This window comes from Rhinolophus ferrumequinum, chromosome 20 (genome assembly GCF_004115265.2).
Source record: "Rhinolophus ferrumequinum isolate MPI-CBG mRhiFer1 chromosome 20, mRhiFer1_v1.p, whole genome shotgun sequence".
Taxonomy (NCBI): Eukaryota; Metazoa; Chordata; class Mammalia; order Chiroptera; family Rhinolophidae; genus Rhinolophus; species Rhinolophus ferrumequinum.
The window spans coordinates 22,662,304-22,675,681 of NC_046303.1; the positions used below are offsets into that span (position 1 = coordinate 22,662,304).

The 13,378-nt window shown below is 34.7% G+C and overlaps 1 protein-coding gene across 4 annotated transcripts in view; it reads left to right on the forward strand.

Annotated features, from left to right (window-relative positions):
- The window catches only part of CRPPA (CDP-L-ribitol pyrophosphorylase A), a 216,795-nt gene that overhangs the window by 73,821 nt on the left and 129,596 nt on the right, over window positions 1-13,378 (forward strand). For all 4 annotated transcript variants that reach the window (XM_033088857.1, XM_033088859.1, XM_033088860.1 and 1 more), the window contains one exon: window positions 11,201-11,298. In XM_033088857.1, coding sequence (XP_032944748.1) covers window positions 11,201-11,298 — 98 coding nt within the window. The remainder of the gene's footprint in view (window positions 1-11,200; window positions 11,299-13,378) is intronic.

Genomic DNA, 13,378 nt, shown 5'->3' on the forward strand with positions numbered 1-13,378 from the left:
AATCATTTTATTTTTTACTGACTTTATTTAATATTAATTGAAATAGTAAATATTAATGTTCATGTAAAAGTTCATCTTTCACCAGTCATTATTTAATTTTTTCCATTTGTTTAGAGCTTACTTTTTTTTTTTAAAGGAAATTAATTGACTTTGATTTCTCAGAAATACATCCCCTATTGGTTCAGAAATTTAGACTGTATTCTGAAAATACTTTTTTATTTTCAACATCAGTGATACAGTGATTTGTTTCAATGTTAAGTATTTATGAACAGTTAAACTATAAGTCCCTATATGCCTGCTTTTTTATGTTTCATACAGTTTTTTTTTTAAATTATACCAGTAGGCAAACAATTGAATCTCTTTGTGCTTATACATTGAAAGTAGCTGAATATACTTTTAAATTGGCTCTGTCTGAAAGGAATAAAACAAAATCACATGTGAATAAAATCGATTCAGTATTACTAAGAATTAGAAAGATTCATGTTACAGTGTATGTTTTATACATATAAAGAAACTAATGCCTTAATTTTTTAGTGATCCTTTAATATTTTCATTTAAAACCATGGCATTTTAAGTGAAAACTATTTTTAAATCTTTTCAATCAAATTGAAACGATGAGAAACTTTAAATCAGGTTTTCTACATCTGTAACTGGACAGTGTTCTGCACATGTGGTATGTCCTCATCAGGTTTTTCTTGTAAAATATCCACTGATGGCGCCATTTATGGTAACCATGCTTTTTGGACAATGAAAAGTGACAGCTAAGATTTGCATAGAAAGTGTAATTTTTGATGTCTGGTTTTTGACTATGATACTTAATTTTCCAAATTTTCACATTAATACCATAACCTCTTTGTACATAATATAGCTTTTGTTCTTCACTCTCTTGAAAATAGTACTGTGACTGTATCTTACGTGAATCTGTAAGAACATTTGCGTCAGGCTTTAATAAGAACAGGAAGACTGTACTATGATTTAATAGCCGTTTGGTTTCATTGAAATCTTATTGTAAAAAAATGTAAATTGGAAAGTTAAATATTTGGATCAAGATTAGAGAAAGTAGAGTTCACTTTTGTGTTTAATTTTGTAATTTTCTTGATTTGTCATTAGTTAGATGCTAATTCAAACATAGTCAAGTAAATCGGTCATGTTCAAAAACTTATAAGGTCACCATTAGCTAAATAAGACTTGATAACAGACAAAAAGCCAGCTAGTTGTACTTTACTCTGATGTAGGTTAGGGAAAAAAAACAACAACATAAACTCCAAACATGACGTTATACTCAAAGCAACAATACATTTTGTAAACCTACTGATGAATCACCAGCATTTCTTTCAAATTTATTTCTCTCTCAACTAACTCAGAAAGAATATATACTTTGAAATGAAAAAAAAGTACTGCATCATTTATTTGGAAAACAGTAATATGCTTACACGTAAAATCATGTGCAGGAAACAAGATCTGACATGTCTGCTCCTTACTTTTAGTTGTAGGGTAGGAAACTGAATTGTGTATCCAATGACTCATTTAAAAATGTGGTTAAGATCTGATATAAACCATCTTTTAAAAAAATCTGCCTGTGTACCACTGTCCTCCAGTTGAAACATGTATAGTCAACAATAGAGCTAACTTCTCAAAAGTCCACTTTGACATTTTAATGTGGGTATGTCTGGTTTTCTGGTGAGTTTCTAGTTACCACCCCTGTTGTCCACTTGTCCTGTTGACATGGCTTGTTGGCTCCTTTTACTTTATTGACTGCCTACCATCCCCTTCCTGTTTTAATAGTTTTCTGTATTAAGGTGTTCAGGGAAACCTTAGCCATCTTTCTACAGATGATAATGAGTCAGGGACTTCAAGGCTCAACAGTTTTGATTCTCTTTAATACTACTTTAAAGTCTTTCATGTGAGACAGAAAATAGACTCTTGAGATTGACTTTTGATTCAAGGAACTCTACAGGAGAATAGAAGATAACTGCTCTCTCTTTGAATGGATTAAGGCTGGAAACATCTTTTGAAATTGATTACTGTTGGATTTGATACAGTTGTTGCTTATTTACCTCAAAACACTAAAATTCTGGCTTTGGCTCTTCTCCATAGTATTTGAAAGTTTCTTGTAAAATAGAAGCACCATCCTGAGCACTCATGAGTCCCTCCTAATGATTCATTGATGGAGGCATATGTCTAGATATTCTTTGTTCCTTATTAATATGTTAGTGGGTCTGTCAGATGGTGAAGAGGAAGCTGCACATATTGGAAATTGTACATGTTACCATTTTGTGAAGTTAAATGAAAAGACCCCCAATTGTATCTATTTTCTAACCCTTGAAGGAAGACAGTATACTTTATGCCAAGAGATCCAATGTTCAAGGACAATTAGAGGAACTTTTAAAGGATGACTATATTATAAATTAGATTTTGTTCTCATTCGGAAATTTTCAGATTTATACATTATACCTCCTATTGCGTATAAAGGACTTAAGGTAGAATAACACAGGAATTAAACACTTATAAAAACACATTGTACATGAATACTCATATATATATATCCAAATCAAAGGTGTCTAAGTTTTAGATTGCAAAGCACGTTAAACTGGGGGGATTGAAACCTCTGAAGAAATTCCATTGTACTTACAACTTGACTGAAACTTGAGAGAATTTCAAGAGTTTGACATATGAAGCTGTGACACATTCAAACTCTGACATTTTAGATATCATGCTAGGAGTCCTTTGATTTATGCTCCAGGGTAGATGGTTGGAATTCTGATAATGTTCCTGTTTTTCTGTCACTACAATTCCTGGAAGAGCAAAGAAATAAGGAGAGGCAGAGGAGCATCTTCTGTTAAAAGAACCTCCATGTCTTTTCTCACTTCTTCCCCTTGAACTAATAATATATATTTGGTAGTATTGAAGGATCCTGTACAAGACAACAGATCCTCTGAAAAGTTGTCCCCTCTAATTTATATCCTGATGTGCTTCAGTGAATGATTAATTGGTTTTGGTATTTGAGAGTGGTGTCTTCTCGTACATTGTGGACCAGTGAACCAGCTGAGACTTTTATGGTAAGTTGACAGTCTCTAAGCATCTGATTTAGGGTTCTGTTGTCGAGTATTCTTAACTCATGCCTGATTAATATAAGTATGCAAATGAGACAGTGTGACTTTGATTTTTAAATTCAAAGGTTTAGATTGTTCTTACTGTTTTGGTGTAAGGTGGATAATGTTGTTCTGTTAGAGAAGCAACTGTCAACCACATGTGATCCTGTGTGATTAAGGAGGTATGAAAGAGGTACTTCATTTCTACCATGTTTCTTGACTCTCAGGTGTCATTGATTATGAGAAATGATACTATTTTTATACCATTACGAAAAGAAAAATACTGCCAATTTCAGTAGAATGTAGTATTTTCACCTAGAAGCTTTAAAAATATTTATTAATTGTGTGCTTTTATGTTTATTTAGGCATAGGTTTTTATTATACTTGTTCTTATGTATAAAGACATAAGTAGGTTTCTGGTTCTAGGTAAGATGGAACAAGAAAACTCCACCTTGTTTCTTCTACTGACTAAAGCTATAAAACCTGAACAGAATGCACAGAACAACTATTTGAGAATTCAAAGTAAATAGTAGCAGGTAGTTTAATGAATAAGACCCGAATTTGAAATACTACATAATAGGCAGTGACTTTTGCCATTTTTTTTCTCATGCTATATCTTGACCTGGGTCTAAAGCAGCCCAAAATCCAGAAGTGGACATTGGAGTAGACAGAATTTCAAGAGAAGCCCCCTAATTCTGACCAGAGGAGCAGAAAATGGGTCTTGTAATGTTAAGAGAGGGTGAAGATATCCTCCCTTTTTAAACATTTTCCTAATCCAATACTTCAGTCCCTAAACAGTCTTGTGACAGTAGTGGCACTGACAGTAGCAACAGTGGGGGTCCAGAGAATGCTAAAATTCTGAGAGAAGTGAAAATTTCTCTTTGATTGAAGTTGCTGTGGTTTTAAGAGGTAGGGTGAACATTGTTTTTGTTCTTTTCTCTGTCCTCCTATTGCTTACTTGGACACAGATACAGTCATGAGAAATATGTGCAAACTGGGGTAAATAAAGCCCCAGTTTTCTGGTAGGAGTGCTGAAAAGGGATGCTTTAGAGAAATGCACAGGAGAGACTGTGGAAAGAAAGGATGTCACCTAAATATACAGAATGTAATCCAATATCACTTGGCATACAAAGAACCAGGAAAATCTAAACTCACATGGTAAGGGACAATCAATAGATACCCATGCTGAGATGACATAGATGTTGGAATTATTTGAGAAATACTTTAAAGCACTAATTACAAAAATGCTATAACAAGTAAGGAGAAATGCTTTTGAAATGAAAGATGGAAGTCTCACCAAAGACATAGGAAATATAAAGAGCCAAATGGGAATTTTAGAACTGAAAAAAATAACAGTAACCAAAATAAAAAAAATATGTTGATGACAGAGAAAGTACCAGTGAAGTTAATGAGATCATCAGATTTTTTACAGTTTGAACTACAGAATGAAGAGATTGCGGGAAAAATGAATAGTTCCCAGCATCTGTGGAAAAGTAAAATGTCCTCTCAATCCTGGAAGGGGAGGAAAAATATAGTACAGAAAAAAAGCATCAAAGAAATTCTAGATAAAAACTTGTCAACAAGATCCTCACCAGACTAGATCCTCACCAGAAACCATGGAGACCAGAAGAAAGTAGAATAAGAGTTTTAAAGTGCTAACAACAAACACTATCATCTCAGCATTAAGTATCCTGCAAAAAACCCCCAAAAACAAAAAACTTCGGGAATGATGGTGAAGACAATCTCAGGTGAAAAAAAACACACAAATATATTTATTTGCCAGCAGATGTTCTCTAAAAGAATATCTAAAGAAACTTCTTCAGGCATAAAGGAAATGATACCAGAAAAATATCTTGGTACATTAGTTATTATGGAAGAGCAACAGAATTCGTAAATAGAATAGACTCCTTTAATTCTCTTCACTTTTTCTAACTAGTCATAGGTTGAAAGCAAAGATAACGAATTGAGGTCCTTCTGTCCCCAAGCTGAGCACAGCCCTGTCTTGTCTGGGTCTGGAGTCATCCCATTTACTTATACAAACAACAGCTTGCTGGAAGATCAAGTATTATATGCATTTTTAAAACTTACTAAAGACTAAAACATTTCCATTAAGAAAAAGAAAGACAGCAAGAACATTTTCTGATGATGTTTCCTGTATATGAGACCGTTACTGTGTAGACAACGCCCTACACCATAAAGGCAGTAGGGTATTGGAAACTATACCATGGTTAGGTTTCTACATTACGCTTGCTGTGGTAAATTATTTCATTCTACCATACGTAGACTCTGAAGGGTTCAGTATGTATATATATCGAAATCCCTAGACCACCCACTTAAAAAAAAACAAAACACACCTATACTAAGAGATACAATCAGAAACAGAAGAGGTAAATTAAAATTGAATCCTAAAAAAAAGTTGAAATAAACCAAAAGAAAGAGAGGAGAAACATAAAACAGAGGGAGAAAACAAAAATGTAAATAATAAAATAATTGACCTAAATCCCAAATTATTGATAATTAAATGTAAATGGTTTCCGCGCACGGATGAAAAGATGAGGGTTTTCACAATGGATATGAATACATGAATCAACAATATGCTGCCTCTAAGAGCTCACTTCCAATATAACGGTGTAGGTAGGTTAAAAGTAAACGAATGTAAAAACATATGCCGTGCCTACACTGAGGAAAACTGGCCTGAGCACTGAAGAATCAGAATGAAGGCCCTGATCGTAAGGAGGATTGCTGGCTGTAAGGAACTGGCGGCTCTGTTGGTGTGTACCGCCTGAACAACAGCTTTGCGAACAGACTTGTCACGGTCACCCTCCATGTGGATTTCTTTTCTACAACTCTGCACTGAAGGACCTTTCCCCGGAACACTCAGATTCAGTAGTGCAGTGATCCGGGATTCCTCTGCAAGTAAGGGGGATCCTGGCTGTGTGTTTGAGAGAGAGAGAGATATGTTTATGTATCAGAGTTGGACGTTTGGAGATGCAGAGTATTGTTCTTTCAAAAAACCCTTCCTTGTTGATTCTGTTTCCTCCCTATTTCCTCCTCCTCCAGTCCCCAACCCCCACCAAAATACATCTATATGCAAAATACAAAGTATGTCTGTCTGGCCTATACTTATTAAAGCAGACCATGCTGGAGGTGGGCTTTATTGGGGAATTAGACAAGGGCATGAAATGGCACTGCAGGCAGGAGAACATGCACATTAGTCCAAGGATCATGCTACATCCAGGAATTGTAGGTGATGTGATCTGGCTGATCTAGTAAGGTGTGAGGCCCAAGGGGTTGTAGGTAATCATTTATCGCCTTGTATAGAACAATAGGAAGTAGGGGATTCTATGATGGGTAGGTGGGAACTATTAATTATCTTTTGAAGATAATTATTTGCTTATTTGCCAGTGCATTAGGGTTCTCCAGAGAAGCAGAACAAATGGGACACACACACACACACACACACACACACACACACACAGGAATTGTTTTATGTAATTATAGATTATGGAGGCTGGAAAGTCCAAAATCTGCAAAGCCAATGTCTCAGTTCAAGTCCAAAGGCCAGCAGGCTGCTGCAGAACCAGAAGAACCAGAGTTTTAGTTAAGCAGAATTCTCTTACTTGATGGTGGTGTGGGGGTGGGGAGGGTTGACCTTTTGTTTTCTTCAGGCCTTCCACTGATTGGATAAGCCCTACCCATACTGGGGAGGATGAACTGCTTTACTTAGTCTGCCCATTTAAATGTTAATTTCCTCACAGAAATACCGAAATTATGTTTGACCAAATATCTGGGTACCCCATGGCTCCATCATAAACATGGCTCCAGTTAACATAAAATTCTTCATCACAGCTAGTGAAGTAAAATCAAGTTGTGCATTATTTATCTTTGGCATAATTATTAATTACAGTAGCCCCCCATTATCAACAGTTTCAGTTACCCACAGTCAACTGTGGTCTGAAAATATTACATGGGAAATTCCAGAAATAAACGATTCATAAGTTTTGAATTGCCATTCTGATTAATGTGATGAAATTTCTTGCTGTCCCATTCTGTCTTGCCCGGGACATGAATTAATCCCTTGTCCAGGATATCCATGCTGTATATGCTACCCACCAGTTAGTCACTTAGTACCAGTTACAAAATCAGTTTTCAGAAAGACAGACCATATTAACATAAACATTACAGTATATTATTATGATTGTTCTATTTTATTATTAGTTATTGTTGTTAATCTCTACTGTGCCTAGTTTATAAATAAAACTTTGTCATAGCTATGTATGTATAGGAAAAAAACAGTATATGTAGGGTTTGGTACTATCTGCGGTGAAGGCATTCACGGGGGGTCTTTGAACATATCGCCAGCAAATAAGGGGGGACCACTGTATTGACAATTGTACACAATACCTTGACCATTTAAAAGTTCTCATGCATGGAGTTGAGGTAGTAACTGAAAAATGTGGGCTTATTAATTAATTAATGCTTACAGCTTTTAACACTACCCTGTAGACTTCAAATCATGTTCCAGTTTGAATTTTCTCTCAGTTAAGTCACACTGAGCTGTGTGACATTCATATGCTCTATATAAATGAAAAGTTATTCACTCTAAATCATGTTATAAATCATGTACATGTTATAAATAATTTGGGGGGATGTACCCTAATGGTTTAGTTATCAAAATATTTCATCATGTGCTTCTTTAGGAAGATTTTAAAAAGCTATTTTTAAAAAAGAAGATAGTGTGAAACGAAAACTCAGGTTAATATTAGTGATCAAGTTGACAAGTCAGGTATGATTTAATGTTAATTCCAATATTTTTCTAAGTTATCCTTTGGTCTTTTCTGGGGAGAGAACAAAGACTAGATTCTTGTGTTAGAGTTTTTATAATTATGGGAAGTACCATGATTTTATAGTTCTCCCCAGTGCTTTTGCTTTGTTTATTTTAACCTCTAAAAATTTCTGAGACATGCTTTATTAACAGTTAGAACAGCAGATTAAGAATTCTAAAAGCTCCTATTTTTGTTTTGACTTCATCATTAACCTCAAGGAAGTTGCTAAATACTTTGAGAAATAATAAAGATTGATTATATTTTGTTTGGAAAGAGTTTTGTGCTTCATAAAAAAAGACTTTTAAATATTATATATATTTTTTTTCTTCTCTCTGTGAATGGTGGGAGGATAGTAGAATAACTGGAATTGAGGAGGTTCAGTTCATTTGAGCCCTGTTCCTCTAGCTACATTCTTTTTCATTTTGGCCTTCCAGCTGGATGGCACAAGTGCAGCCATTGATGTTGTCTTTTTTTGGTGAAGATTTTAAGTATATTAACATTGCCAGTTAAGATTGTCAGTGCATGTTTGTAGAATTATTGATAGAAATCATATACTATGCTTCAACCTAGATCTAATGGACAAACTGAGATATCAGTGATCCTAACTAGAAGGTGTCTCTTTTAGTTGTAAAGGAATTCAGAGATGGAAACATAGGAGTATTTATTAATCAAGATGTGTGTTCCATTATTACACATAACTACTACATATTTGGTGAAACTGAGATTTGGAAAGAAGCCTTAGTGGGACAAAGTTGATAGGGATTGGTTTAGTAAACTCTGAAATATTAAGACCATAAGGGAAAGTTTGAAGATAGAGATGGGTTGTATTTTGAGTAGACAAAGGGATCTTGATTTATATTCTTATTGAATGTATATGACCATAATGACACAAAGAGTTATTCTATGAACATTTATTAGGGATTTACTTGTACCAGGCACTCTACATAACTTTACACATACTAACCACTTAATCCTCATTAAAATCCCATAATGAAGAGTCTTCCATTCCCATATAACAGAAAACATTTAAAAATATCCCATAATATAGGGTCTTTTACTATTCCCATATAATAAAAATGAAATCATTATAATTTATTTTTGTATGTGTGTGAGAAGCATTTCAAAATGTAACTCCGAATTTTTGCTAGGATATTACAAAGTCCAAATTTCTCTAAACATTTAACTTTACAATGCATAAGTTTGGATTAACTTTATTTTCAAGCCACTGCTTAAGTGATAGTTATCTTCTGATCTAAAAATTTCGGGACAATATAATATGTAAGATAGAATAGAACCTCCATGATCTGGTTTCACAGACTTTCCCACTTTATAGTTCATTACTAAATCATTCCGTGGCTTTTGGGTACTTACCTTGTCTCTTGCCACACTGAATTTATGCCCCTATTCCTCTTACCACAATACATTAAAAACATTTTATATCTTATCCCTCTTAATTACTTTCAAAGCCCCACCTTTGTTCCTAAGAAAACCTATTCAAGGATGAGCTCCTAGCTCATTTTCATTATAAAGATTTATCTGCCATTGACAATTTATATTTCTCACAACAATGATGTTCCATAGCACTTACTATGTGGACCATTCACTTATGTTCTAAATTATATTTTAATTTTATTAGGATCATGTAACTTAGAATCATAGACATTTTAAAATTGGTAGGAATCTTATAGATGAGTGAACAGAGTCCTAAAGAAATGAAATAATTTTAGTATAGTTAAGTGTAGCAGATCTGTATCTAGAGTAGAGGTGTCCTCTCAATCCCTTTGAATTACTGTGTTTATATATAGTTTTCTTAAATTGTTGGGTACAAGAGAATGAAGAATATATTGCATTCTTTTACCAAAATTATTACAAAGTAGGCAGCATGATAGAAAAGGCATGAGCTTTGGAAAGACCTGGATTTTAAACACCCTTGTGAGTAAAAACAGGAATTATGGCACTTGGCTAATAATACATATTTATTTTGAGGCATTAAATGGTATAAGGACTACAAAGACTTTATGACTTCTTATATAAAAATGCTTGATACTCGATATATGTCAAATGTCTTTTTTCTCTCTTCGTTACAGTGCTGTAGAATAACTGTATTTGTAAGTCTAATTTCTTTGGATTTGAATCGTTTGTCTACTACTATCTTTGGTTTGCCCTGTGATCTTGGGCAAGTTTCTTCATTTCTCTGAAGTCAAGTTTCTGAATCTGTTAGATTCAGAGTAATATTTGCAGGGTCATCATGGGGATTGGCACTAATATAGCATGCAGCTCTTGGTAAGTGGTTAGTAATAGGAGTAGTATTAACTGGTGATGTTATTATTTTAAATGGTCTGTCTTTCCCAGCTTTGCTGCTTTGCTTGGAAGAATCATTAACTATTGCCAGATCAATGTTTTTTTCTTTTTTTTTTTTTAAAGCATATTATATAGAATTGCCTATGTAAGAAGTAGCTGGGTCAGATGTTAAACTAACTTTTGATTTGGGATTCTTGTTTAAAATTACACTTTTTTTTTCTCCTTTATCCATGATATAAGAACCATGCAATGTCTCCTCAACTGGCAGCAATATAGCAATTTTTTAATATTTCAGGTCTGTGGAGTCCCACATCTTTTGGGAGGGTGCTTCCTGGGTTTACAAAAGTGAATAACACTGTGTTGTATAGCTTATGTTTTTAAATAAGACCATGTCAAATAAGCCTTCCAAATTTGAAGCAAATTCATTTGGCTATTTTCACTTGTTGTAATAGTTAGCCAGGCAGGAACTTGTATTGAATTGACTGAATCTAGAGGAATGCCAAGGAAAACACTGTACTTAACCAGGACACCAGGTGGCACAGTGAGCTGCACACAGGAAACATAGCCTAAAGAATGGATCTGTCAAGGAGATAGAATTTTATCAGACTCTGGGAAACTCCTTATAAACGTGGAAGGATTGAATCGGTGAGCCAAATAGCTATCACCTCTAGTTACTCCCTTTTAGATATATCCTGAGCTCTCTTATTTCTGTTGCTTGCACATGTCCTGGTTACTCACAAAGTGTAAAATGCATTCATTTATTGACTTGGGGTTAAAAGAGTCAAGGACATCTCCGTGTGTAGTCCAAGTCAATCTACTTGGAAGCTAAAACCTCCTTATTCTTGTCCCCAATAGTTATGAACAGCAGGTAAGCAGAGGTTTCAACAAACTTTGTTCAGTCCGCCAAACAAATAAAGTTGTGTTCAATATTCTGTTTGAAACTTAAGTTGTTTTTTTAAAAAAATTCTTTTTTTATCTCAGAAAGAATTTCACAACAGATTTGCATGGTTATGGACACAAAAGAAGATGAAGAACTTGTAGGTCATCGCCTTGAAGAGATGCTGAAAAATGAATTCAGTGTAAGTATGCAGATATATATCAAGTTTCATGATATTGAAGAGGTGAATGTGTGTTCCTTTGGTTTCCCCCTTAATTTTTGAACTGATCAACTTCCTGGTTAAACTCATATCTAATATTAGGACCCAAGGACATAGAAGAAGGAACAGTAAGTATGAGGAGTCTGTAGGAATAATTTACGACTTGTACTACGTAATAAGGACTTCCATTATTGATTTTTATGACAACTTTGCGTTTTGAAATGTTTTGTTTGCCAAACCAATTTTACTAAATTTTAGTTAATTTCTTTGTTTTTATTAAAATGTATCAGCACTAATCAGAGTTTAAGATGCACATGTGATGACTTTTTAACAATATATATGAAAAAAGTGTAACTAAAAGCAGAAGGACAAGGTTCATTTTAGTTAGCTAATTTTATCATGGCAGTTGGAAAGAGAACAAGCTTTTTATCAGACTGCCTATGCTCAAATGTCAGCTTTATTGCCTAATTTCCTCATCAAAATTGAAAATGATAATAACATCTACATTGTAAATGTGTTGGGAAGGTTGAATAAAATAAATATGTTTGAAGTGCTTAGAAATGCATCTGCCTTGTAGTAAGTTTCTGATAAGTATGAACTATGACGATCACAGTTTGAAGATGAGTGGAGACAGGTGTGACAATATTAAGTAGGAGATACTACTAGTTCCCAAATTTCATTCCTGTATTAGATGCATGAACTGTTCAACACATGAATTCCTAGAACAAAATTTAGTGAACCATACGTAGTCTGGGATAAGTTGTGGAATCTAAGTTTTTAAACAAGCTCCTCTAGGCAGTTTTGATGGTGATCAGTACCAAATTCTACCAGTAGCATTTAGAGCAACAACCCAAAGCTAAAAAGAAGATATTAGCCATCTCAGCTGTCTCTTACGCATAAAGCTTATACTGCAATCTCCTCTTCTGTGTTGCTTTTATCCATTGACTTGATGGGCATTCCCCCTCTATCTTTGGAATTTTAGTAGATTGGTGCAAAAGTAGTTGTGGTTTTTGCAATTATTTTTAACCTTTTAAACTGCAATTACTTTTGCACCAACCTAATAACACCTGTTCTCTGCTTTCTATCTCAAGTCCGCTTGTTAACAATCTATCCCTAAGTTCTGTGCCCCAGCTCCACTGTGGCATCTTGCAGAATATTTAATTGTAGTTAACCCCCCACTGTCTGACCCACTGAAGCATCCTTTTGGCTCAGAAATAGTCTTTTTACTCCTGGATAGTCTCTTTCATTCTTTAGCCAGTCCATGTAGAGAAGCCAGTGACATGGGGCCCCGAAAGAATATTACTGGGACTCTAGGCAATCAGCCAAACCTCCATTTAGAGAGCTTTGTTTTTATATTACTGTCGAGCACCTCGCTGTTCGACTTCTGTGTGACTGATTCCTTGATTGGTCTTTCTGATATTGGACCTTGCAAGGAATCCTTTGGTTACAATTATTATAATACTCACTTTTTATTGCTGCTTTACCTATGCATATTTAGTGACAAAATGACATGGGATTTAGGGGGACCCTGGTTCATTACTGGTCTTGTGTGATTTATTCATCACTCTCACCTCTGAAGTCCTTATCCTTCTCACTTCTAGTGATCTTTATTTTCGGTGCACTTCATCTATCTACCCACTGGGCCCAGTCTGGATATTGCCATTATCTTAAGTGCACTGAATAATAAATAATAAAGCTCCTCAACTTCTGACCGTGATATTTTGTCATTCCATATCTTTTACTAAATTACTCCTACACATATTTCAAATTTATGGGAAAGTTCAGGCATCCAATTCCCCCCCCCACCCCCCTTTCTTTCATCTACCTTTTTTTTATACCATTCTTTACCTAGCTTAGATTCCATGATCTATCACTTCCTTGGATCACAGATATTCTGCCAGTATCTTCAATTCCCTTATCCTTTGAATGCACCCACTAGGTAAAACTCCATCCAGGTATTAATCTAACTTTTCACTTCTCTAAGCCTTTACTCAATCTTGATACTCCTGGGAAAAATTATACAACTGTGCACATGATTGCCATTAAAAAACACTGGTCTCCA